Below are 27,921 nucleotides of genomic sequence, written 5' to 3'. Positions count from 1 at the left end.
TTGATTTGTGAGATCATGCTTCCACTATTATGTTTATCTAATCATGTTTGTGTTTGAGAAAGACTAGGGCTAGAAGAAAATCCACAACAATACTGTCATTTATGCAGTTTATTGGGTAATGATGTAGTAATGTTAAGCCTTACATACTTCAAATGGAAACTGTTAAAAACTCATCAACTACCAGAGGCTTACAGTATTAGTGGTACTACATCACTAACGCTGTCTTTACACAGCGCTCACTTCTCTGAGGAAACTTTGATATTTGGTATGGATAAAATGATAAGCTTCAGATCCCATCTGTTTTTTTTATAAAATCATGGCAAGAGACAGTTCCCTTCAAATGCTTCTGGATGGTGATTAAGATGACATGACACAATATGATTTTACATAGTTAACATGGTGTTTTAAATACTCTCTCTTTTTTGTGTCCTGAAATGATTTCATACATCTGCACAACGTTGGATTTCTATCTGTTTCTCTTCTAGGCTGAATTTCAGGTTAGCAGTTGTATTACTGTACTTCTTGAAGTAACAGAGTAACTACAGTGTGGAAGATAGGGAAGTACATCCCTATTAATAATTGCCAACGTTTCTGTTCATCATGTACCACAGCTCCATCTCTAGCATTGCAATCCTGAAATACACTGTACTTCATATATAGTTTTTCTTCATTATAGACCATATTTGAAGTTCTACAGAAAAGGGCTACACTAAAAGTATATAAGGTACATAACTGCGTATATAATGTTGTAAATGAATGAATGGAATGGCACTACTTCAATAAATACCCTACATTCCACAGAAATCTCTCCCTAACTGTTCCATAGCTACATCGCATGCAGTCAAGACAGAATACGGAAGACAAACAGAAAAGATACTAAAGTTTACAGGGGCTGCCTGCATCACTCCGACTTCCATTCTAACACTCTGTCACCTGAAGGTTAGTGATCCTCTGTTGTAGTGTATTGCTACATGCAGTTTGAATGCTCTCTGTGAGAACAGCGTTTCTGCACAGTGTAAAGGCGAGTGGTGATGTAGAGAAGACCAAAGTGTTACGGATCTTTGCTGAAGCAGAGTAAGGCATTCTTGGGGGCGTGGTTTAGACCTCAGACACTTCTGGATTGGTTGGAAGTTAAGGCAGGGTGGGTGTGGGTTAAGCAGAAACTGAGCGCTACGATTGGCTCTGGTGCTGGCAGGATGATCCGCCCCCTTTCGTCCTCCGGTGGGCTCTCCTCCTCAGCCGCACATCGTCATGAGGAGCCACTGGGGAAGAGGAGCAGAGAGACCATCTGAGCAGAGAGAGAGACCATCTGAGCAGAGAGAGACCGTCTGAGCAGAGAGAGAGACTGAGCAGAGAGAGAGACCGTCTGAGCAGAGAGAGAGAGACTGAGCAGAGAGAGAGACCGTCTGAGCAGAGAGAGAGAGACCGTCTGAGCAGAGAGAGAGAGACCATCTGAGCAGAGAGAGACCGTCTGAGCAGAGAGACCGTCTGAGCAGAGAGAGAGAGACTGAGCAGAGAGAGAGAGACTGAGCAGAGAGACCGTCTGGCAGAGAGAGAGACTGAGCAGAGAGACTGAGCAGAGAGAGAGAGACTGAGCAGAGAGACCGTCTGAGCAGAGAGAGAGAGACTGAGCAGAGAGACTGAGCAGAGAGAGAGAGACTGAGCAGAGAGACCGTCTGAGCAGAGAGAGAGACTGAGCAGAGAGACTGAGCAGAGAGAGAGAGACTGTGCAGAGAGACCGTCTGAGCAGAGAGAGAGAGACTGAGCAGAGAGACTGAGCAGAGAGAGAGAGACTGAGCAGAGAGACCGTCTGAGCAGAGAGAGAGACTGAGCAGAGAGACTGAGCAGAGAGAGAGAGACTGAGCAGAGAGAGAGACCGTCTGAGCAGAGAGACTGAGCAGAGAGAGACCATCTGAGCAGAGAGAGAGTCTGGCAGAGAGAGAGACTGAACAGTGAGAGAGAGACTGAGCAGAGAGAGACCATCTGAGCAGAGAGAGAGAGACTGAGCAGAGAGAGACCATCTGAGCAGAGAGAGAGAGACTGAGCAGAGAGAGACCATCTGCTACAGAACACGCAGCACACCTGTCCTGGTCCTCATCTCACACACTGCTCACCTGTGTGCCACTTCTGAGCCCTGTTTCTATTCCTGCGCTGAGTAAAACCAGGAACCCTCCCAAATCTGGAGCATGGACTGAAGTATAAAGTGGGTCTGGGTTTTATGACCCAGGTCTTAGTTCTTTAATTTGCTGAATCATTTCTTGATCAACATTTCAAGAAAAACCAACCACTTTTCACCAATATTGCTAACAAATTTCTCCTTTGCTACAATTGTTTAGTAACATGTTTGGATGAATAATCTGAGGGATCTACAGGAGTGCATTCATATTATGTTTTGTTAATATATTCACGCAATTGACCCAGGTCTGGCCCAGGTTTAACCCAGGCCTGCAACATAGCTGACTGTAGAAAGATTTTCACCTCAGTAATGTTCATTTCAGCCACACCTGTCCCATCTTTGTCAAGTTCCTTGAAAGCCCCTATGAAAGATGAAACAAACATAACTGCATAAGCACATTTATAATACACAATCATAATCATATCATAAGTTCATTTGCAATGAAAGCTAGTATATGAATATTCAATCAGTGTTAACAGTGAGAATCATGCCTGCAGGAATAAAAGCTCACGTACTGAACATGCACTCCAGTTTGACCACACAGCAGACAAAATTGTCGAAGTCGACGGTTTCATTCTCCGCGTATCTCGCCACCATGACCTGGATCAGCCTGTTGTTCAGCTTGAAGCCTGAATGGGGATACAAATATTCATTCTAGAGTCTTCGATTATTCCCCAAACCCCCTCCCTGTCCTCGGTGGCTGGTGTGGGCTGAGTGCTCTGGTGTAAAATGGCCGCTGTGGCTGGTGTGGGCTGAGTGCTCTGGTGTAAAATGGCCGCTGTGGCTGGTGTGTGCTGAGTGCTCTGGTGTAAAATGGCCGCTGTGGCTGGTGTGGGCTGAGTGCTCTGGTGTAAAATGGCCGCTGTCTCTCCCAGATGAGAGTGATGTCGGCTGTTCTGATCGACCTGCAAACTCCAAGGCCAGGCGCAGCTCATAAGAGCTCATGGTGCCCGACTTGTCCAGGTCATACTCCCGGAATATCCCCTGTGGACAGAGAGGCAGAGAGTAGCATCGTGCTAACAGATGAACAGGCTCAGTAAAACATCAAAAGCTCAGTATCAGTAACTTCTCCGTCTCTGACTGCCGTCCATGATGAATTATGATAATATGAACTCTGGCAGAGGCGCAGGAGAGGAGCGCAGGGCTGAAACACGCCCTCACCAGCCACTTCCGGATCTTGTTCCACAGAATCTGGAACTCCACGATGCCCAATCGAGCGCTGCCGTCTTTCTGCGTGTGCGATGGGTCAAGGACAGGATCCCAATAACGAGCACCAGCTTCCCTCATTCTTAGCCTAGCCTGCTGGCCTGCTCACCACCGAACTGATCCAGCGAGGTGAGATCAGATGGCTTTGCTCTGTGGTTCTGATGGAGATATGTTTTGTGTTTTGTTGGAAAGGATACGTCCAGGAGGGTAACCATGCTTCTGCAGGACTCCATGCTGAATCCGTCCGTCTTTAAGTCCTTGTCTGAGACAGACAGGCAGACAGACAGAGAGGAGTTACCCAGAATTCACACTCTAATCCTGGTCAGTATTTCTCACCTGGTCCTGGGGATCAGAAACTGTGGCTGACACTATTTATCCTCATTATCTGAGTGTAATTTAAACTACTGAACAGTTCACCTGAAAATGAGGATTTTAGCTTTTTGACATAGAAAAATATGAAACATAAACAATAATTGAGTCAGCAGACAGAAGAACCACTGACTAGGTTTGAGAAACTGCTTCTGAACATGTACTGTAAATAATCCCTGCCTAAATCGGACAGGGTCTATAGAGAAACATGTTTCACCAGAAAAGTTAATCTGCCTGTGTCTGAGATAAGTTGACATCACATGCTGTGTACAGATCATCAGAACGTCTCCCAGTCCAGCAGAACTCACGTTTGGACACCACTCTGTTCAGGATCTTTCTGAGCTCAAAGACTGAGATCTCCATGTCCTGAAACACAGAGAACATACTCTGTGAATATAGAGTTACTCTGCATGTCTGTGAATATAGAGTTACTCTGCGTGTCTGTGAATATAGAGTTACTCTGCATGTCTGTGAATATAGTGTTACTCTGCGTGTCTGTGAATATAGTTACTCTGCATGTCTGTGAATACAGAGTTACTCTGTGTGTCTGTGAATATAGAGTTACTCTGCATGTCTGTGAATATAGAGTTACTCTGCATGTCTGTGAATATAGAGTTACTCTGTGTGTCTGTGAATATAGAGTTACTCTGCATGTCTGTGAATATAGTGTTACTCTGCGTGTCTGTGAATATAGTTACTCTGCACGTCTGTGAATATAGTGTTACTCTGCGTGTCTGTGAATATAGTTACTCTGCATGTCTGTGAATATAGAGTTACTCTGTGTGTCTGTGAATATAGAGAGTTACTTTGCGTTTCTGTGAATATAGAGAGTTACCCTGCATGTCTGAATATAGAGAGTTACTCTGCGTGTCTGTGGACATAGAGACTGAGTTACTCTGCGTGTCTGTGGACATAGAGACTGAGTTGCTCTGTGTTTGTGCATATAGAGACTGAGTTGCTCTGTATTTGTGCAAAGTTTGATGATAGTCCTGAATGGATCCGCAGTGGCTGCTGGGAAAGCATAGCCTTACCTCCCCAGACAGCTGTGCGAACATGGCCTTGAACGAGTCGTCAACGTCGTCTTCTGTGATTTCCTCCTTTGGACAAGTCCAGAAGAGATTAAACGTGACACCCCGCAATCTAGACATTCAAAACCCACAGCATTCAAATCTACCGCCATTCCAACCTTGTTTTCAATTATTATTTTAGGCTATATTCTCTGACCTGGTCTTCCAAATCGGCCGTAATTTCATCGTCCAACTCTCTGGAAGGAAGAATTAGAGACACTCGCATTAGACCGCACCTGCTGCCATCACCAAGAACATTTGGACAGAATGAGTTTTCAGCATCCAGTAAAGATGGCGACTCACTCGGTCTGGGACTGCTTCTCGGTGAAGACGCGGATGACGAAGTCGGCCTCCTTGTGGGGGTCGAAGGTGGAGGGCACCACGATGTACTCCCCCGGGGGCAGGCGGAGTCTGGCGCTCACCTCGCGCAGGTTGATGAAGGTCTCGGAGCGCGCGCACGATGAGTGCTTCAGGAAGAAGTCCTTCTTCAGGTGAATGCTCTGGCAACCCCGAACCTGTGGGGGGAAGGGAGGGTCTGTGAGCCTACCTGTGCCTGCCTACTCCACTGTCTCACCTGTGCCTGCCTACTCCACTGTCTCACCTTCACCTGTCTGTGTGGCTCTGCTGAAATATCACCCCGAATCCACTGCAAAATAGCTTGTCTTAACAAGTGTTTGAGTCTTGTAATGAGACTTAAAATTTCATGTTACTTCTTTGCTAAAAAAGGACAAGCTGAAAGATTACCAATGAGGCGAGGCTGTTTGTCAATGACATATGGCATAAGGCTGTTTGTCAATGGCGTAAGACAGTGTTCTTTTAAGTTAAAATGTATTTTTGCCCTATTGGCAAATCTTGAAATTAGTAGAATGGTCCCACATCATATTTTCTTATCTTCTTCTTTTTTGGCAAAGATTTGCACCAATCAGGTCAGAGCAGGACTCATTGCACCAATCAGGTTAGAGCAGGACTCACTAAGGTTACAACAAGACAAAAAGCAAAATGTCTGTCCAATGTTTCTCTTTCACGTTTGTATCATACTTTTGACAAGCACTGTTAACCAATGTCCCTCCTGTTATAAGGACAAGCTACATAGTGTGTGAGCTGCCTTTACAGCTGCCATGTTAATGTGTTTGTGACTTCAACAAGCAGCACATTACTGTGTACAGCATCTCAGACAGGGGGTACCTCGTCAGGAACCTGCAGAAATGAAAAGAGGAAGGGGAAACAGGTGAACATGTTAATGCGTGTGGTTTCCATAGAAACAATGCAGTCATTCCAGCGAATCACGGCACACCATTTCTGCAGAGCTAACAGACTTCCCCAAAGGCCAATTAACACGGGAAACCTAACTACAGGTCGGAATGAACACATAAACTCTCGCACTCTCTCACACACACACACACACACACACACACACACACACACACCTCGTACACACAGACACACACACACCTCGTACACACACACACACACACTCTCACACACACTCACACACACACACACACACACACACACCTCGTACACACACACACACACACACACACACACACACAGACACACACACACACCTCGTACACACACACACACTCTCACACACACTCACACACACACACCTCGTACACACACACACACACACACACACCTCGTACACACACACACACACACCTCGTACACACACACACACACACCTTGTACACACACACACACACCTCGTACACACACACACACACACACACCATGTACACACACACACACACACACACACACACACACACAATTCCTCGTACACACACACACACACACACCTCGTACACACACACACACACACACACACACACACCTTGTACGCACACGTACACACACACACACACACACCTCGTACACACACACACACACACACCTCGTACACACACACACACACACCTTGTACACACACACACACACACACACCTCGTACACACACACACACACACAATTCCTCGTACACACACACACACCTCGTACACACACACACACACTCACACACACACACACCTCGTACACACACACACCCACACCTCGTACACACACACACACACACACACACACCTCGTACACACACACACACACACAATTCCTCGTACACACACACACACACACCTCGTACACACACACACACACACACTCACACACACACACCTTGTACACACACACACACACACACACATACACACACACACACACCTCGTACACACACACACACACACCTCGTACACACACACACACACACACACACCTCGTACACACACACACCTCGTACACACACACACACACCTCGTACACACACACACACACACACACACACACCTCGTACACACACACACCTCATACACACACACACACACACCTCGTACACACACACACACACCTCGTACACACACACACACACACACCTCGTACACACACACACACACACACACACCTCGTACACACACACACCTCGTACACACAAACACACACACACACCTCGTACACGGCGAATCCGATGGTGTGCATGTCCTGTCCCTGCCGGCGGAATCTGCGCCGGTCTTTCTGCATCAGAGCCACCAAGGCGCTGCAGGCCACCTCTTCATCCTCCGGGTCATCATCCTCCTCCAGCAGCGTGATCTTATACTGAGGGTTTATCCAGAACGTGTCTGAGGAACAGAGAGAGTGCAGTCAGGCTAATCCTAACCCAACCCCCCTAACCCTAACCCAACCCTAACCTAACCCCCCTAACCCTAACCCCTAACCCTCCTCCACCAGGGAGACCTTATTTTGGGGTGCAGTGTTTCAGGGTGCAGTGAGTTAAGGGTGTGTAGTTTTCGGAGTGCAGTGAGTTAAGGGTGTGTGGTTTTTGGAGTGCAGTATTTTGGGGGTGCAGTGAGTTAAGGGTGTGTGGTTTTTGGAGTGCAGTATTTTGGGGTGCTCACTGGGGTGGTTCCTGCACCCGCCCGCTGTACTGCCCCTCCTCCAGGTGCCTTCAAACTTGGTGGTGTGCCAGAAACTCAGGGCCTCCTCACTGAGCACGTCAGGCGTCAGGTTACAGATCTCCAACCGAGAGAACTGCTGCTGGAACTCCTTAAAGGACATCCTGCCAGGGAGAGAGAGAGGGTGTGTATATGTGTGTGTGTGTGTGTGTGTGTGTGAGAGAGAGTGTGTGAGAGAGTGTGTATGTGTGTAAGAGAGAGTGTGTGTGTGTGTGTGTGAGAGAGAGAGTGTGTGAGAGAGTGTGTATGTGTGTAAGAGATAGTGTGTGTGTATGTGTGTGTGAGAGAGTGTGTGTGTGTGCGTGGGTGAGAGAGAGAGATAGTGTGTGTGTGTGTGTGTATGTGTGTGTGTGTGTGTGTGTGTGTGTGTGAGAGAGTGTGTGAGAGAGTGTGTATGTGTGTAAGAGAGAGTGTGTGTGTGTGTGTGTGTGTGTGAGAGAGAGAGTGTGTGAGAGAGTGTGTATGTGTGTAAGAGATAGTGTGTGTGTATGTGTGTGTGAGAGAGTGTGTGTGTGTGCGTGGGTGAGAGAGAGAGATAGTGTGTGTGTGTGTGTGTATGTGTGTGTGTGTGTGTGTGTGTGTGTGTGAGAGAGTGTGTGAGAGAGTGTGTATGTGTGTAAGAGAGAGTGTGTGTGTGTGTGTGTGTGTGAGAGAGAGAGTGTGTGAGAGAGTGTGTATGTGTGTAAGAGATAGTGTGTGTGTATGTGTGTGTGAGAGAGTGTGTGTGTGTGTGTGCGTGGGTGAGAGAGAGAGAGTGTGTGTATGTGTGTGTGTGTGTGTGTGTGTGCACGCATGCTCAAACTCACCAGAACTCCCCATCCTCCATGCGGCAGTGCATGTCTTCCTTCTCATCTGGGTCGATCTGGCCCCACTCAGAGGATCTGCAGGAACACACACACACACACACACACACACACACGCACACACACACACACACACACACGCACATTTTAATTATTTATTTAGGTCCACATTTATAAAATACATTATGAGGGCAGGAATATATTCCGGTTGCATTGTGCTGTCCTTCACTCCAGCAGCAGAAAGACATGCAGTGCCTCAGGCGGGACCCTCACCCATCGCTCCAGGCCCCGGTCCACTCCACCTGCCCCCACGGGTTCCTGATCCGGATCAGCCGCTCCGCCCTGCCCCCGAGGCTCACCTGCCGCATGGAGAGAGGCCCGGGGTCAGATACCTGCTCAACCAGCTCACCTGTACACTCAGATACCTGCTCACCTGTACACTCAGATACCTGCTCACCTGTACACTCAGATACCTGCTCACCTGTACACTCAGATACCTGCTCACCCAGCTCACCTGTACACTCAGATACCTGCTCACCTGTACACTCAGATACCTGCTCACCTGTACACCCAGATACCTGCCAGCCCAGCTCACCTGTACACTCAGATACCTGCTCACCTGTACACTCAGATACCTGCTCACCTGTACACTCAGATACCTGCTCACCTGTACACTCAGATACCTGCTCACCCAGCTCATCTGTACACTCAGATACCTGCTCACCCAGCTCACCTGTACACTCAGATACCTGCTCACCTGTACACTCAGATACCTGCTCACCCAGCTCACCTGTACACTCAGATACCTGCTCACCTGTACACTCAGATACCTGCTCACCTGTACACTCAGATACCTGCTCACCCAGCTCACCTGTACACTCAGATACCTGCTCACCTGTACACTCAGATACCTGCTCACCTGTACACTCAGATACCTGCCAGCCCAGCTCACCTGTACACTCAGATACCTGCTCACCTGTACACTCAGATACCTGCCAGCCCAGCTCACCTGTACACTCAGATACCTGCTAATGCTAACAACTCTCACCTGATCTGGTTCAGACCGGTTTCGCTCACCTGCTTCAGCCCGGTGACAGAGTAGGCGTGGCCTTTCACCAGCTTCTTAAAGGTCACAGCTTCCATGTCAAAGGCACTGGTGATCTGCAACAACAGAGAGAGACTCTATCACACATCGATTTTATCACACAGTTATTTAATCACACTGCGGCTATCACACAGTCATGTCCATGTCAAAGGCACTGGTGATCTGCACCGACAGAGAGACTCAAGTTTACTAAGCAGGAGGTACACTTTAGTGGTAAGAAAAGGTGAGCATTGCTGGGCTGAATGGCCTGTTATGTTATGTTATGTTATGTTATCCAACCAATACTCATATACTCAACCAACTACATTCAACAAATGATATATTCAACTTCTACTGATAAACTCAACCTGTACTAAACCCGTCTGTTGCAGTTAAATGTCCATTCATCATACAGATATGCCCTATGCAATCACCACTGCACATTTCTTCAAACTGGTTATTATTTTATAATTGGAGTTATTTCCACATCAACTTCAAAGTTCCAAAGGATCAACTGAGGTTTACAGCTACAAAAGTAGCAGTGGGCAGAGTGGCTAGCTTAAGCTAATTAGGCTACCATACCTTATAACTTGGGTAACAATCCAAGTCATTATCTGATGGAGCGTAACTCTCACATCACTTTCTAAGTTCCTCGGGCACTCACGTCGATGGAGCAGCCCAGCAGGGAGCCTCTCTCCAGGGCCTTGCTGATGATCCGGTACAGGTCCCGCGGGGCCTTCTTCAGCTCGTACATCTCCGACACGCCGCCCGTGAAATCCTCAAACCCCTCCGTGGTGCTGCCCCCCGACAGGGCCTCGTACGAGCCGTTCAGCCTGGAGCAGAGAGCCCCGCGGGGAGCCAACCTCAATCAACGCCTCATTCATTTATCACATCTAGAGAATGCACTTCTGTTCTTATACACTGGAATCCCTTTTGGCTAGGAGTCAGACTTGGGTCATATATGTAATTGTTTTGGATTCAAATACTTTTCTACAAATTACTGAGCTTGTATGGTGTATTAGAACCCATCAAACTCTCAAAATGTACCAACCCCACCTTCTGGTCCTCTTAGTTGGCTCAACTGCACCAGACAAGATCAATCAAACGCAGAAAAGTATTTGAATCCAAAACAATTATCCCTGAAGGCCAACACGCTGGGTTTCTGGGGACATACAGATTTCACACAAACACAAAGTCTCGCGATGCGCTGGGCTTGTGGGGACGTACTTGGCGTAGGCCTTCTCTATCAGGGCGCTCCAGAACTCAGACCCCTCGGCCGAGTGGACAAACAGCAGCTCCCCGTCTTTGGTGGGCAGCCTGTCGTCAATCACCACGTCCACCCACTCTCCAAACTGCCAGAACTGGGCCAGGAGGAGAGCAGGCACAGGCCAGAGTAACCGGCATTACCAAGGAGGAAGAGACTCCAAATACACACACACTAACACTCAACCTTCTTTTTCAGTAACATTTGGTAATGAGGAAATGAGACTCGCACAGAAGATATGAAGACTACATGAAAGACCATGGTCTAAGCGGAATAATCCGCTCCGAGGTGGTCATCACACGGTCCTATCGCCTTCCGCTTCTCGTCAGGTGAAGTGAAATGCTGACCTGGAAGTGGAAGATCCCGGCGTAGTCGTCCTGGAAGCTCTGGCCGTGAGGGACCACCCGGTGGAGCAGCTTCTCGTTCAGCGTGAGAGAGGCGATGGCGGCCAGGAGCCAGCAGTCACCTGGGCAACCAGAGAGAAGAGTCTATAAGAGCCTCATGAACCCAGCGCCATTTTACACATACAACAGACCCTGTAAACCCAGCGCCATTTTACACGGGAACATATAAGGGGGAGAGAGAGAGGGTGAGGGAAGGGGTAAGGGACGGGGGGTGGGGGAGGAGAGAGAGAGAGGGAGGGTGAGGGAGGGGGTAAGGGACGGGGGGTGGGGGAGGAGAGAGAGAGAGGGAGAGAGAGAGGGTGAGGGAGGGGGTAAGGGACGGGGGTGGGGCAGGAGAGCGAGAGAAGGTGAGGGAGAGAGAGGGTGAGGGAGGGGGTGATGTGAAACCTGAGATAGGGATTGTTCTTCCATTTCTGCTTTTTAACTCAAGTAGAATTTCTGTTTCTCAGTTCCCCTATTTTGTGGCCAGCTTCAACAGAGACACAGGTCTACACCACTCTCAACATAATTATTCAAATCACTGCACTTAAATCACAGAGTTCCCCTGAAGAGAATCCACATGGTATACAACAATAGGCTGGCCTTTTCCAGTTTCCATTTTCTTCTTTTGGCCCACCACCTTTCTTCAGGGATTAGGGTTCGGTTCATTTGTACACGAAGTTAAAGTAAAAAAAAAAAGTGCCAAACACACAGCTGGACATCATCAGAAAAGAGAAAAAATATTAGTCTTTTTCTTTTTTTGGAGAAATATGTAAAATGATATGTCAGGTTGCCTGAGACTTGAATAATGGAAGAGTTGTAAAATGTCTCCTCGGCAGAAACAGCAGAAGCCATCTGCCGCAGTGGAGTTTAACGAGTGTCGTAAAGCAGTCTGCAGGCCCCACCACACCCAGGCATTGCCATCAGGAATGCTCTCATTAAGGGCTTACCCAGGACTGAAGCAGGTCACAACAAGGGCCACACAGGTAACTGTGCCTACAGGACGCTGGAACGCATTACTCAAACACAAAACTTCCCATACTAAAACCAAGGGCTTTACATGGCTAGAATCAGCTGGTCCCGTCAGCACGTTAATTATTAATCTTAATAACTACCCTGGAACATTTAAACATAGAAATTTGGACAGGAAAATACTCCTGACAGATTTTAACTCATTAAAATGCTTCATTTGATTGAAACCAGGCAGCCTTTGCCTGTGTAACAGCTCGATCAGTCATGTTAGAAAAGTACTGTATGTGTGGTTAGATTAGTGCTGTATGCAGGTATTCACACATGTACAAACGGTGCCCTAGAAATGTATGTACATCCTTGATTAAATATAACAAAAAGTTTAAGATACAGAAATGGAAAACAAAATCTAATTTAAAAAAATGTAATAACCTAATTTAAATGAAATAATAGCAACACATTACAATCAAGTTTTTCCCAAACCTTCCAATCTGCAAGCAGTGTAAACAGGAAATGGCACATAAAATTGCACGGAGAACTGCACTACTGACAGAGTAATGATCTGGTGCATCGAATTAACAGAAATGAAATTACAGTAAAATGACTCATGTTGTTGTCCTGTATCTTTTTAACCAGCAGGGAGAGTAACGCGACGGAAACCGAGGAAGTACAGATCCGAACTGCATTCTTCCAGGGGTGGGAGGGTAGCCATCCTGTGCTTAACAACCAGAGAAGAGTTTCTCAATCCCTGAACAGGAAGAATGTTAAAAATCCACACAAACTAAACAGATTCTCACTCGAGCACGGCCACAGCCATCGCGAGCGCACTCAGCTCAGTGGTGGAGTTTTTATACGTTACAAAGACGGAAGAAATGCCAGGGATTTGTGCGTTTCACACCTCACCGCGCACATTATCCCACGTTACGTAACTGCGGACAGTAAAACAAAAACCATCATATCATGATGCAAAGCCCACGGTTTTATTGAACAATCGATTAACTTATGTGGATTATGACATTATACGGGCTGAATTCACAAAAACAAATACATTAAGACATTACACAACGATGAAACACGCCATTGGGCGTGTAGCAGTAGCTAGCGCTAGCCACCTGGTGCAGATGCGTATGATGGTTGCCATGGAGACAGAGGAGCGAAGTAAATACGGTTCTGTCAAAACAAACAGCCTGAATCACACAGTCTATGGCTTAAACACACAGTCAGGCACTGCTGTCTGTTACTCAAAGAGAATCCGTGTATGGCTGCGCAGCACAGAGCGCGTCTCCTTTCCTGAGACAGTTTTTTTCAAAAGCGGCTTTTAAATCGTCATCTTTGGTTACTTTTGAGGATAGCCCATACTAATACACAACATTCAATAAAAACGTAAAACACAGACCAGGAACAATTGACAGTTAATAGCCTCCATTTAGGATAGTATTGTTTCCACATAATATGAAACTATCTCCTGGTTGTTTTGTATTTTTGCCATGAAAAATGGGTGCTGCCCACTATAGATTATTTAAAACCAAAATCAAATATTCTCAAATATACCAAGGCTTGGTTTGCAACAACAAGACATCTCTTGCTCTCTTTCCCCCCCACTTGATCGCACTCTGAACACCCCCTTCCCCCTGCACTCTGCAGATACATAACCACACGCCTCCCCCCCGCCCCAGTTCACAGTCGTTATAAAAGCGTTTTTTAAATACAACCCTTTATAACTGATGATGGGATTCCCAGGATCCGTGGACCATACTCCCTGGTCTCAGGCACAGTCCACCATACCCACATGACATTCCCAGCGTATTTCTGGCCTGGCTCTCCAGCAATGCATCCAGCCATATACCCGACAACTGCCCCCACCTTTACCCTCGCGCCCAGGGATCAAAGCAGGGTTCCCCTTCCTCGTGCGGGAACGCCAGGAGCCCCAGCACCCTCACTCGCCATCGCACAGGACCGCTGAATGAACAATATTAATAAATAACCCCAACACACCGTGGAGGGGACCGCAGGAGAGATAAACCAACAGATCGATGGAGAGAAAATGAGTTTCCGAGCCGGTCTATAAATCTGGGGCCTCCTGGTGTCATAAAACCAGATACAGGAATCACAAATAGACATATTAGAGCAGGGCTGCCCAACCCTGTTCCTGGAGATCTGACATCCTGTAGGGTTTCACTCCAACCCTGACAAAGCACACCTCATTCAACAGCTAGAGACCTCATTCAACAGCTAGAGACCTCATTCAGCTGCTACTTAGCAGAATCAGGAGTGCAAAATTAGGGTAGGAGTGAAAACCTACAGGACGGCAGACCTCCAGGAGCAGGGTTGGGCAGCCCTGTCTTAGAGGAACAGGCATACTGGCAGTTTGTCAGGGGTCTGCAGGCGAGCGGTACAACAGGGTTTCCTTCTAGTTTGAGGTGGCGCTGCGCTGCTGACCTCCCGGCCCTCTGCTCCATTGTTTGTGTTCGAGGAGAGCCCACGTGACGGATAGAGGATTGTGGCCTCTGGGCCTGGCACACGGCCCAGTTTACCCAGCCTGCGCTGGTCTGTTTTCCCCCTGTGGCTCCTAACAGTGCATGGAGGGTAGTGTAGTGGCGTGGGTTAGCCACACAGTCTGGCCCTGCTCACTAGCACACTCGCACACTGACCTACTCCCGACACGAGGCTCGAATCACAAGAGCACCAGCATCACTGCGTCTCAGCTGGTGATTGGGTACTGCTCTGAAATACATGAGGCCCAGCAGTAGGCCTGTAAGGATCACAAAAGTAGGCAAAACAGCGCCTCATTGGTCGGTTCACATCCGCCCAGGGCATTACAAACACCCTCCTCACATATCTATCTCTACACCTCCTGGAGGATGACTCAAACCCCAAGTGATCTGAGGTCCGCCCACAATGAAGATTCAAGATTTGAGAAACTTTGAAAACTTTATTGTCCATTAGCGAATGAAGATTCATCACTGTCAGAGTGCATCGCTCAGATAAAAGGCAGCACATAAAGGGGGGAAAACAATGAGCTGAAAAGCTCCAGCCGCGGGTCGACAGAGAGGGCTCCCCTCCTCTCCCGATTTGGGGAGGGGGGTAACTGTTGGGGTCTCTGCTGTAAGGGGGAGGGCGGTAACTGTTGGGGTCTCTGCTGTAAGGGGGAGGCTCAGACAGGGAAAGCTGACCCAGTTCCAGCTCCTCTAACAAGGACCACATGTGCGGTTCAGCCCCGCTACGCTACAGCCCCACTACGCTACAGCCCCACTACGCTACAGCGCTACGCTACAGCGCTACGCTACAGCCCCCTACGCTACAGCCCCGCCACGCTACAGCCCCCTACGCTACAGCCCCCTACGCTACAGCCCCGCTACGCTACAGCGCTACGCTACGCTACAGCCCCGCAACGCTACAGCCCCGCTACACTACAGTGCTACGCTACGCTACAGCCCCACTACGCTACAGCCCCGCTACGCTACAGCGCTACGCTACAGCCCCGCTACGCTACAGCGCTACGCTACATCCCCGCTACGCTACGCTACAGCCCCCTACGCTACAGCCCGCTACGCTACAGCCCCGCTACGCTACAGCCCCGCAACGCTACAGCCCCGCTACGCTACAGCGCTACACTACAGCGCTACGCTACAGCCCCGCTACGCTACAGCCCCGCTACGCTACAGCCCCACTACGCTACAGCCCGCTACGCTACAGCCCCGCTACGCTACAGCGCTACGCTACAGCCCGCTACGCTACAGCCCCGCCACGCTACAGCCCGCTACGCTACAGCCCCGCTACGCTACAGCCCCCTACACTACAGCGCTACGCTACAGCCCGCTACGCTACAGCCCCGCAACGCTACAGCCCCGCTACGCTACAGCCCCCTACACTACAGCGCTACGCTACAGCCCGCTACGCTACAGCCCCGCTACGCTACAGCCCCACTACGCTACAGCCCCGCCACGCTACAGCCCGCTACGCTACAGCCCCGCCACGCTACAGCCCCCTACGCTACAGCCCCGCTACGCTACAGCGCTACACTACAGCCCCGCCACGCTACAGCCCCACTACGCTACAGCCCCGCTACGCTACAGCCCCGCTACGCTACAGCCCCACTACGCTACAGCCCCGCCACGCTACAGCCCGCTACGCTACAGCCCCGCTACGCTACAGCCCGCTACGCTACAGCCCCGCTACGCTACAGCCCCACTACGCTACAGCCCCGCCACGCTACAGCCCGCTACGCTACAGCCCCGCCACGCTACAGCCCCCTACGCTACAGCCCCGCTACGCTACAGCGCTACACTACAGCCCCGCCACGCTACAGCCCCACTACGCTACAGCCCCGCTACGCTACAGCCCCGCTACGCTACAGCCCCCTACGCTACAGCCCCACTACGCTACAGCCCCGCTACGCTACAGCCCCGCTACGCTACAGCCCCACTACGCTACAGCCCCGCCACGCTACAGCCCGCTACGCTACAGCCCCGCCACGCTACAGCCCGCTACGCTACAGCCCCACTACGCTACAGCCCCGCTACGCTACAGCCCGCTACGCTACAGCCCCGCTACGCTACAGCCCGCTACGCTACAGCCCCACTACGCTACAGCCCCGCTACGCTACAGCCCGCTACGCTACAGCCCCCTACGCTACAGCCCCCTACGCTACAGCCCCCTACGCTACAGCGCTACGCTACAGCCCCCTACGCTACAGCCCCCTACGCTACAGCGCTACGCTACAGCCCCGCTACGCTACAGCCCCGCTACGCTACAGCCCCCTACGCTACAGCGCTACGCTACAGCCCCACTACGCTACAGCCCCGCTACACTACAGCGCTACGCTACAGCCCCACTACGCTACAGCCCCGCTACGCTACAGCCCGCTACGCTACAGCCCCGCTACGCTACAGCGCAAGGGCGTGAGCTGTGCCCGGGGACAGAGCGCAGAGGGGAGGGTACGGGTTCAGATCCCCGCTGGGACAGTGCTGTGCACCTTTCAGCAGAGGCACCAGTGCAAGAAACATCCAGCTCTGCAAACAGACACCAAGTGAACAGAGGCGCATAAAACAGCTGGGTATCGTCATCTGGCAAACAAATATGTGAACCATGCACAGCAAAAACCAAAAACTGAGTCAATCTTCACAAGCATTTTAGTGTTATATTTTGATCTACATTTCTTTCTCTTTTTTGCTAAATAAGACAAAAATATTGAGTTTTATTCATTTCAATATTTGACAATGGGGTAAGATAATTTAACTTGTCATGTAACTTAAAACAAGCAACTCTTCCATGTAAACAGAAATGGAAACGTACGGCATCATGAAATAATTGCTTTTTGCTATTTTTCCATTGGTAACCTTTGCGTGATATTGAGGAACCGGTTGAATGGTTGGCATTGTTTGTGTACCTGTGTGGAAACTCACCTAAGGCCCCCTGGCAGATGTCGGTTCTCGTAGCTCCACCCATGATGAACTGTGGGCTGTCCGTAAACTCCTGCAGCCAATCAAATCACTCAGATTAGAGCTCAGTGTTGTGAGTGACAGAGAGCTGTTACTCAGTGTTGTGAGTGACAGAGAGAGCTGTTACTCAGTGTTGTGAGTGACAGAGAGAGCTGTTACTCAGTGTTGTGAGTGACACAGAGAGAGCTGTTACTCAGTGTTGTGAGTGACACAGAGAGAGCTGTTACTCAGTGTTGTGAGTGACACAGAGAGAGCTGTTACTCAGTGTTGTGAGTGACAGAGAGCCGTTACTCAGTGTTGTGAGTGACACAGAGAGAGCTGTTACTCAGTGTTGTGAGTGACACAGAGAGAGCTGTTACTCAGTGTTGTGAGTGACAGAGAGCTGTTACTCAGTGTTGTGAGTGACAGAGAGCCGTTACTCAGTGTTGTGAGTGACAGAGAGAGCCGTTACAGCTTTCACTGCTCCAAAAGTGCTATACAAATAAAGTTATTATTATTATTACATATCCCAGCCTTCAACTACCTGTTCGTGGGGATTCTATTACAAAGTAGATAGCTTAAACTTTACGAAGTTAATACAACATACTATTCTGTCAATAGTAGGAGGGTCTTAGAGCAGTGGGCAATGTGCTGATGGTGTAGATGAGATGTTTAAAAATTCACGAGTTATTGACAGGCTGTTGATTAACGCTGTAGGGTTGTTAACCCTGGAGTCCTGGGCTGGCTCAAAATGGCCATCTAATCTTCTCCTCCAGCTAACTCTGCTTTACGCATCTGCACTTCCCAAGTCATTACTGCACATGTACACATAGTGTTCAATTCCTTCTTCATTAAATTAAATAAAGACCACAAAGTCCAGTTATCAGCCATGGCTCCTCCCCCTTTGCTTCTTATAGCCAGAACTAAACAAGTGCTGGAGATTAACTGACAAGACATTTATGGGCCTGGACTTCTAGCTGTTTGGATGAACCGGATTCTAACAGAATTCTTTGTGTAAAACCAAAGGTCCCGCTGGTCCTGCCGTTTAAACCGCCACAGATGCCCCGCACGATCAAAGGGACCAAACAGCTGCCCCCGGCTGAGAGACAAGAGTGTTTGTGCTCCGAGCTCGGAGATGTACAGAGACATCTACAAACAGGACAACAGCTGTGGAAAAGCTACGCTAGGCTACGCTAGGCTACACTGCGGATCCTACACTGCTCTCTATGGGGCAGTAGATCCTACACTGCTCTCTATGGGGCAGTAGATCCTACACTGTTCTCTATGGGGCAGTAGATCCTACACTGCTCTCTATGGGGCAGTAGATCCTACACTGCTCTCTTATGGGGCAGTAGATCCTACACTGCTCTCTATGGGGCAGTAGATCCTACACTGCTCTCTATGGGGCAGTAGATCCTACACTGCTCTCTATGGGGCAGTAGATCCTACACTGCTCTCTATTGGGCATTAGATCTTACACTCCATCCTGCACTGTGTGTATAAAGTCACGCTTCTTATAAGCTACTAAGCCAAACCCAGCTCAGAGCCGCAGACAGTAACTTCTGCAGTAGCATAAACAGATTTTCCATATTTATACAATATGACGATATAAACGCCCATATTTATACAAACTGTATAAACGCAGGATACAAATATATCTGCATCTGCTACTTTAGTGCAGATCTGGAGTGACAACTCCACCCTGGAGACAGATGGTCTGTGTCACTGTGTATGTGTGCGTATGTGCAAGTGTGTGTGTGTATGTGTGTGTGTGTGTGTATGTGAATGCGTGTGTGCGTGTGTGTGTGTGTGTGTGTGTGTGTGTGTGTGTGTGTGTATGTGCAAGTGTGTGCGTGTGTGTGTGTGTGTGTATGTGTGTGTGTATGTGAATGCATGTGTGTGTGTGTGTGTATGTGTATGTGAATGCGTGTGTGTGTGTGTGTATGTGAATGCGTGTGTGTGTGTGTGTGTTTGTGTGTATGTGTGTGTGTGTGTGCGTGTGTGTGTGTGTGTATGTGAATGCGTGTGTGTGTGTGTGTATGTGTATGTGAATGCGTGTGTGTGTGTGTGTGTATGTGAATGCGTGTGTGTGTGTGTGTGTTTGTGTGTATGTGTGTGTGTGTGTGTGTGTGTATGTGTGTGTGCGTATGTGCAAGTGTGTGTGTGTGTGTGTGCATTTGATGCCAGGTTGGCTCTATAATGGACAAGCTGATGATCATAGTCTGAATGAGTCACAGTCATAAAAGTCGCACAGTTGTTTTCATCTTTTGTACGTTTCAGTAGAATGGAGAATTGAAATATAATCCTGGAAGAGAAAGATTAACCACACACTGATAAGGTTAGTTATCACTGCAGTCACACAGACTGACCACAGTGCTGACTTCACCAGCGCTGTTTCACTGAGTCAGAGCCTGTTCTGGGACACCAGGGGGGTGTGGGCACAGAGGCAGTCCAGTCAAAACAGCCAAAACGTCACTGCCAATAGTTTCTTTTTAAAATTTAATAGAGATAAGATTTTTAGTTGAAATCGAAGACTACCCAGCTAAAAAAAAACAGCTCAAGCTAGGTTTTTAAACAGTTGGTAGCTGGTTGACCAGTTCAGACCAGCTCCATACTCAACATGGTTTGACCAGCTCAAGCAATGTTTTGAAACAGCATATGACGCAGGTGCATTATGGGTATGTGCAGGTCCTGTCAGTGCTGGGGGGGGGTCTCACCGTGGGTCTCTTCCACTGCACCCCGCGCGTTTTGGAGGAGTGGGGGGCCAGCTCCTTGAAGCCCAGAGACTGTGGCTGGGCGAGGAAGCAGGGGTCCTCGAACAGAGTCCCCGCCTCCAGACACTGCTGCCGCAGGGCCTCGTAGTCCTGGTTGAGGAAGCGCACCGCCTGCTCCTTGGAGCCCATGCCGTCCGCCCTGAGCCGGTTATTCTGTATGCTGGCCGAGACGCCCCCGAACACAATCATCCTGGGGGGGAGAGAGGGCGTCAGACACACCCCCAAAGACACAGTCATCCTGAGACAAGCAGAGAGAGGGCGGGGTCAGAGACCCCCACCAATCAGAGACAGCCTCAGGCAAGCACAGACCAGGGGGGTGGAGCCAGCAGACGCCAGGTTATAAATAGCGCCTGTTTGGTGGTGTCTGGATACTGGCTGCAGTAGTTCAATCAACAAGCCACAGAGACGCACCTGTCACACCACACACACACTGGAGGGCCGCAGTGTCTGCGGGTTTAACTCCAGTCCTGGAGGGCCGCAGTGTCTGCAGGTTTAACTCCAGTCCTGGAGGGCCGCAGTGTCTGCGGGTTTAACTCCAGTCCTGGAGGGCCGCAGTGTCTGCGGGTTTAACTCCAGTCCTGGAGGGCCGCAGTGTCTGCGGGTTTAACTCCAGGCCTGGAGGGCCGCAGTGTCTGCGGGTTTAACTCCAGTCCTGGAGGGCCGCAGTGTCTGCAGGTTTAACTCCAGTCCTGGAGGGCCGCAGTGTCTGCGGGTTTAACTCCAGTCCTGGAGGGCCGCAGTGTCTGCGGGTTTAACTCCAGTCCTGGAGGGCCGCAGTGTCTGCAGGTTTAACTCCAGTCCTGGAGGGCCGCAGTGTCTGCGGGTTTAACTCCAGTCCTGGAGGGCCGCAGTGTCTGCGGGTTTAACTCCAGTCCTGGAGGGCCGCAGTGTCTGCAGGTTTAACTCCAGTCCTGGAGGGCCGCAGTGTCTGCAGGTTTAACTCCAGTCCTGGAGGGCCGCAGTGTCTGCGGGTTTAACTCCAGTCCCGGAGGGCCGCAGTGTCTGCGGGTTTAACTTTACTGTTAGACTCATATAATCCTGTGCCACTTACCAACAAACAAGCCGAGAGAGAGAGGGGGAGGGAGAGAAAGAGAGGGAGGGAGGTAGAGAGGGCGAGTGAGAGGGAGGGAGGGTGAGAGAGAGAGAGAGAGAGAGACAACAGAATGAACACACAGCCCAGCAGACCCTGAATACTCTGCTGATGCAGCTCGTTCCATTCTGCCTGGCCATACTGTAGGTCCCTTTGACAAAACCGGCCGGTTAAAACAGGTTTATTGTACTTTCACAGATCAGGGTTTAATGTAGCGCTCCTCAACTCCACGTCCTGCGGTCCACAGTGTGTGCTGCATTTGCTCCTACCGTGTGCTACACCACCTGATTTCACTAATTATTTAACCTGCTTAGTTCAGATAATAAGCTAATTAGTGAAATCAGGTGTTGTAGAGCACGGTTGAAGCAAATGCCTACAGACACTGCGGGACGTGGAGTTGAGTAGCACTGCAGACACTGCGGCCCGCAGGACGTGGAGTTGAGTAGCGCTGGCTTAATGTGTCCTGGGCTGTCCTGCTGCTGCTGTTGTTATTTTTTATTTTTGTGTGTTCTGCATCACATGATGAACATCTGAAAGGACAATAATCTACTGTATCAATCAAATGTACAGAGCTGCTCTCACCCAGATGCAGGACTTCATAAGGATGTTTATGACTACATCAATATTTATATGTATCTGTCCACATCATGTGGAGTGAAATGGGACCATAGACACCATATATTAAAGACTTTCACAGAAATAAAATCAAACAGAATGTTTAAGTCTAAGCAGCATTATATACACATAACAGCATTAGCATTCTCTGTTGAAACAGGTGGGACAGCCAAACGCACGGTAATGTAATGACTTGGGTAGAAAACAGATGAAATATGTTCAGTGTTTCAGAAACGTATCAGCATAAACACTCACTGTGCCATGCAGAAGCCTGTTAGCAGCAATTAGCAACTAATTACAGCAGTGAGATAATTAGTTGTATGAACAGATGCAGGTTTGGCCCTAGATTAGACCATCAGTGAACATTTGATACAGGAGGGACCTCAGACTGAGGATCTCTATAAGCTCTTCTTATATTATACTCTTTCACATATCCCTGGATTCCAGTGACACACAGGGGGAACCTTGGTGATGTTAAACCGGTAGAAAGTAAAGATGGTGAGGAGAAGTGGCAAGCAGGTGCGTCAGACAGACACACATTCCAGATGGGAGGGGAAGCAGAGCCGAGCAGCCCAGGAGCAGCCCAGGAGCAGCCCAGGAGCAGCCCTGTGGGGAGAGAGGCGGGGCGGGCCTGGGAAAGAGGGGCTGGCCCTGCTGTGAAATCAGGAGCGCAGGCACAGAGCACAGCACACGGAGCTCAGTTACCTTCACTAACGCCAAGCCCCGGCAGTCTGAAGGGAGGAAAACTCCAGCTGTAATTCACCACATCTACACCGTAACATCACCCCATTACCCCACATTTACACTGTAACATCACCCCATTACCCCACATTTACACTGTAACATCACCCCATTACCCCACATTTACACTGTAACATCACCCCATTACCCCACATTTACACTGTAACATCACCCCATTACCCCACATTTACACTGTAACATCACCCCATTACCCCACATTTACACCGTAACATCACCCCATTACCCCACATTTACACTGTAACATCACTGCATTACCCCACATCTACACCGTAACATCACCCCATTACCCCACATCTACACTGTAAAAGCACCCCATTACCCCACATTTACACTGTAAAATCACTGCATTACCCCACATCTACACTGTAAAATCACCCCCATTACCCCACATTTACACTGTAAAATCACCCCATTACCCCACATTTACACTGTAAAATCATCCCCATTACCCCACATTTACACTGTGAAATCACTGCATTACCCCACATGTACACTGTAAAATCACCCCCATTACCCCACATTTACACTGTAAAATCACTCCATTACCCCACATTTACACTGTAAAATCACTGCATTACCCCACATTTGCACTGTAAAATCACTCCATTACCCCACATCTACACTGTAAAATCACTCCATTACCCCACATTTACACTGTAAAAATCACTGCATTACCCCACATTTACACTGTAAAATCACTCCATTACCCCACATTTACACTGTAAAATCACCCCATTACCCCACATTTACACTGTAAAATCACTCCATTACCCCACATTTACACTGTAAAATCACTCCATTACCCCACACTTGCACTGTAAAATCACTACATTAAACATTCATTCATTACACTGAAACACAAGGCAGAGAGATCTGTGCTGGATAAATCCCGTGAATGTTCCCCTTCACAAAGCACAACGCTGAGTGAAGTCTGACCAGCGGCAAGGTGAAAGAAGCCCCGCCCGTCCCAAAAATCCAGGCCTGTCCGAATGCCAGAAACAGCTGTCAGACAATAACTCAGATGGACAGACAGGAAGGGAGAGAGACGGAGAGAGAGACAGGGAGAGTGGGAGAGAGAGATGGGGAGGGAGAGGGGGAGAGAAAGCAAGTGAGAGAGGGAGAGAGAGATGGGGAGGGAGAGGGGGAGAGAAAGCAAGTGAGAGAGGGAGAGAGAGATGGGGAGGGAGAGGGGGAGAGAAAGCAAGTGAGAGAGGGAGAGAGAGATGGGGAGGGAGAGGGGGAGAGAAAGAGAGAGCAAGAGGGACTTTATGTAATGTTGCTCTTGAGGGCCAAGGGAAGGACACCAGTATGATGCGGTTTGTTTCAGTTTCTGCACATCTGCTACTTCTCTGTGCCTGAGAAACCCCCCCAGATCAGGCCCTGACACTGACACACTGAGCAGCACACTGGGGGCTTTCACAGGCCTCTCAGATGACTGCCAACAAATCTGCCAAAAAGAATGAAGCATTTATAAATCTACCCCCCCCACACACACCCCCTGGGGTTTGTTTTAAATATTCATGAGCATTTGAAGAAATTAGAAATGGCCCCCCACCCCCTGAATTCTCGTGCCTTCAGTATGTGTGTCTGAGATTGTGACTGTGTCAGAGAGCTTTCAGTGTGTGTGCCTGAGATATGTGACTGTGTCAGAGAGCTTTCAGTGTGTGTGTCTGAGATATGTGACTGTGTCAGAGAGCTTTCAGTGTGTGTGTCTGAGATATGTGACTGTGTCAGAGAGCTTTCAGTGTGTGTGTCTGAGATATGTGACTGTGTCAGAGAGCTTTCAGTGTGTGTGTCTGAGATATGTGACTGTGTCAGAGAGCTTTCAGTGTGTGTGCCTGAGATATGTGACTGTGTCAGAGAGCTTTCAGTGTGTGTGTCTGAGATATGTGACTGTGTCAGAGAGCTTTCAGTGTGTGTGTCTGAGATATGTGACTGTGTCAGAGAGCTTTCAGTGTGTGTGTCTGAGATATGTGACTGTGTCAGAGAGCTTTCAGTATGTGTGTCTGAGATATGTGACTGTGTCAGAGAGCTTTCAGTATGTGTGTCTGAGATATGTGACTGTGTCAGAGAGCTTTCAGTGTGTGTGTCTGAGATATGTGACTGTGTCAGAGAGCTTTCAGTGTGTGTGTCTGAGATATGTGACTGTGTCAGAGAGCTTTCAGTGTGTGTGTCTGAGATATGTGACTGTGTCAGAGAGCTTTCAGTATGTGTGTCTGAGAGGCTGTACACAATAACACAGCTGCAGGATTCAGGGCAGGGTCCACGGCAGAGTCGCTTCCCAAAACTACACTGGCCCTGCCCCACCCCTGCCCCTGCCCTGCCCTGCCCCTGCCCTGCCCCACCCCTGCCCTGCCCCTGCCCTGCCCCTGCCCTGCCCCGCCGCCCCCCCAGCCCCACCCCTGCCCTGCCCCTGCCCCGCCCCCCCAGCCCCCCCAGCCCCCCCCTGCTCTGGACGGGTGAAGACTGAACCACTTCCACTGCCAGCGGGCACCTGGCTCTCCCTCACAGCACAACGGCATGTTAATGCATTTGAACATCGTTCCAAAACTGCAGCAGCCTCTAGTCTAGATCCTCACAACATTGCTCATGCAAATGCATTGATACTACATTCCATGAGGTGACTTCTGGCACTTAGACCTGCACTTCCCTCTTCAGCTCACAGCTTATGCACTTTGTACATCTCTCTGGATAAGAGCGTCTGCTAAACGCCTGTAATGTAATGTCATTTTGGCAGCCTTTGCTCATGCTCGCTAATGTGCTGACATGCTGTTAAAACGACCTTGCTTGTTGCAAATCAGTGAAAGCTGGGGTCTGTTCGAATGGGCTCATACACAAGCACTCCCTGCACAGCAGAATTCAGGCAAACCTTCTGTGCTAACTCCATGCGGAAACCAATCACAGAGCAGAGTGTATCAGCACGTTGAGCAGCCAGAGTGTATTGGCTTGTTTAGGGCTGGCTACACATCCAAAGTCCTGACGTAATGAGTCAGGTTGCCTGACTTCGAGGTGGGATTTGAACCCTGTCCTCTCACTCGTCCAAAGAATCGCCAGACGATCACGTTACCAGTCGGCTAAAGACACATGGGGGGTGTTGCCGTGGTAACCCGCTCCATGCCTCCCCCCCCCTCACAGAGCCTACGGTTGAACTCACCGAGTCAGCCGAGCTGACCGTCATGCCGACGAAGGCAACAGATCAATATTTGTTCTTGGAGAATTTAATATTTATTGGCTGCCGGATTCGTGCCCATTGAGGAAAAAGTTGAACAGCACTGCACTCAGATGGTGAACAAGTCAACTAGAGTGTATTGTAATTACGCTGGGCAAACATCTGCAACCATATTTTTAGGTGGAAAAGGCCCTTAAGTTATTTACTGAACTATTTCTCTCAATAAACAATATCAGTCTGACCACCAGCTTACTCAACCTTAACCAGCTAAGACCAGCTGTGAACAGCCATAGAGCAGCTAAGACCAGCCAGATTTGTGGAAAACACAGCTGGTGATTTTTAGGCGTAACTGTAGGGATTTACATCAATAATATTAATAGTTGGTTTTGTTTCCATCTTGAATAGAAGTTCAAAGTGTACATACATATAATTTATATCTGGTCATTATTTGAAACCAAGAGGATAAGAAATATTTTCTGTTCAAAAGATTTATGACAAATGTCATGTCAGCAACTACTGAAGTTAATAATACATAATGTATAGTGTTGACAGCACACAAAGCAATTAGCTTTTAGTACAACATTAGATGATGTCCAGTTACCAGAACTTACTTTATCTAAACTGTGGACTATAGTATCACGGAAGGGGATGAGAGTAGTAATCCTGTTCCAGAGCTAATCCGTCATTCAATTGCAAAAAATCTCGGTCGTTCATAAATAGCAGAAATATCGCATTGTCCCTGTCTACAGTCCGAACAGAGTTGCAGGCCGTCTTCAAAACGTCCGATAATCTGGTAAAACGCGTTAAATCTTTTCCGGTAGCAAGATACTTGGAGGGGTTTCGTGAAGCTTTTCTTACCGCCGTCAAAACACCGGTCGGGAAGAACGCGCATTAGGTTAGCCCATCCGCACAATCGCGTTCGGCGCGCGACGCCACTGCAGCATCAATGACACGCATCACCCGATCAATATCGCGTGCAGCATCTCTTCAGCCTTTTCAGGACCTCTGGACGGGGCTGCGATCAAGAACAGGGTCCTGCGACTAATATTTCCTCATAGTTATATATTTATGGATCGCCTCAGATTCATAAAGAGCAGGCAGACGTTAGGACAAAAATACGAAATGCTTGAAAAATACCCCCCAAACAAATATAGCTAAACAAATTATGCAGCTATAATGGTAAATAATTAGCCTACTTAGTTTTTATTTATGAACAGTATCGTTATGGTGAATTCTAAACCATATGCATAACCTACTGTAGGCTATGCCCTGCAGTGACTATAGGAAAATGAGATTTCCATTGTCTATAAAGATTCAGTTCGTGAATCAAAACTTACCGCTGAAAAGATAACGGTCTTCGCCTTCACCTCTGGAGCGATGTCCCGGTGTGCAATTATCCTGAAATCGGTGTCTAAAATGTGTGCCTGAGGTAACCAGTCATGGACGACGCGATCTCCCGGCAGCCCCCGGTGCAGCCCAGCCCAGCTAGGGGAGGGGCAGCGGGGATTACTCAGCATAACAATCCGTGGTAGTGATTCTGACGGAGGCGCTTGGACCGTTCATGAAGCGGCTTTCAGAACTAACGCCGCAGTTTCGCGTTGCGCAAAGAAAACTTTAGTCCCAAATTAAGTGTTACAAAGTTGAAGAATGAAATCAAACCGTTTGTCGAGAATTTTGCCAAATCAAATACAAATGTCCGGAAATGTAGTTACCTTGTATTAAATAATTTTGATATTCATCTTTGGATCTTAGCTAATTTCCC

At 48.8% G+C, this 27,921-nt stretch overlaps 1 protein-coding gene across 2 annotated transcripts; it reads right to left on the bottom strand.

Annotated features, from left to right (window-relative positions):
- Nucleotides 1-93: 93 nt before the first annotated feature.
- Nucleotides 94-27,628, bottom strand: LOC133116492 (calpain-1 catalytic subunit-like). Of its 2 annotated transcripts, XM_061226116.1 has the most exons (23): nt 27,497-27,628; nt 22,934-22,959; nt 20,467-20,713; nt 17,735-17,804; nt 11,325-11,443; nt 10,941-11,074; nt 10,378-10,546; nt 9,707-9,790; nt 8,903-8,988; nt 8,633-8,707; nt 7,770-7,930; nt 7,324-7,493; nt 6,004-6,015; nt 5,122-5,333; nt 4,976-5,015; nt 4,783-4,848; nt 4,060-4,117; nt 3,580-3,644; nt 3,338-3,406; nt 3,082-3,160; nt 2,692-2,805; nt 2,479-2,537; nt 94-1,262 (listed from the first exon to the last, which is right to left on the bottom strand). In XM_061226116.1, exons 3-23 carry the CDS (start codon nt 20,710-20,712, stop codon nt 1,236-1,238), a joined length of 2,115 nt encoding a protein of 704 aa, XP_061082100.1. In that variant the 5' UTR covers nt 20,713; nt 22,934-22,959; nt 27,497-27,628; the 3' UTR covers nt 94-1,235. The 2 variants fall into 2 exon arrangements, with proteins under 2 accessions (XP_061082100.1, XP_061082108.1); XM_061226124.1 differs by lacking the exon at nt 22,934-22,959 and having other exon boundaries at nt 27,497-27,626.
- Nucleotides 27,629-27,921: the final 293 nt, after the last annotated feature.

The sequence above is a fragment of the Conger conger genome, chromosome 2 (assembly GCF_963514075.1).
Source record: "Conger conger chromosome 2, fConCon1.1, whole genome shotgun sequence".
Lineage (NCBI taxonomy): Eukaryota > Metazoa > Chordata > Actinopteri > Anguilliformes > Congridae > Conger > Conger conger.
The sequence above is the reverse complement of the archived record's forward strand: the minus strand, read 5'-3'. Positions and strand labels throughout refer to the sequence as shown.

Bases quoted from the DNA above. Each gene is read 5' to 3' on its own strand.
- LOC133116492 (XM_061226116.1), bottom strand. From the start codon at position 20,712: ATGATTGTGTTCGGGGGCGTCTCGGCCAGCATACAGAATAACCGGCTC. The intron at 7,494-7,769 runs GTGAGCACCCCA...TCTGTTCCTCAG, and splicing joins CGGGTGCAGGAACCACCCCA to ACACGTTCTGGATAAACCCT. The intron at 4,118-4,782 runs GTAAGGCTATGC...TCTGTGTTTCAG, and splicing joins TCGCACAGCTGTCTGGGGAG to GACATGGAGATCTCAGTCTT.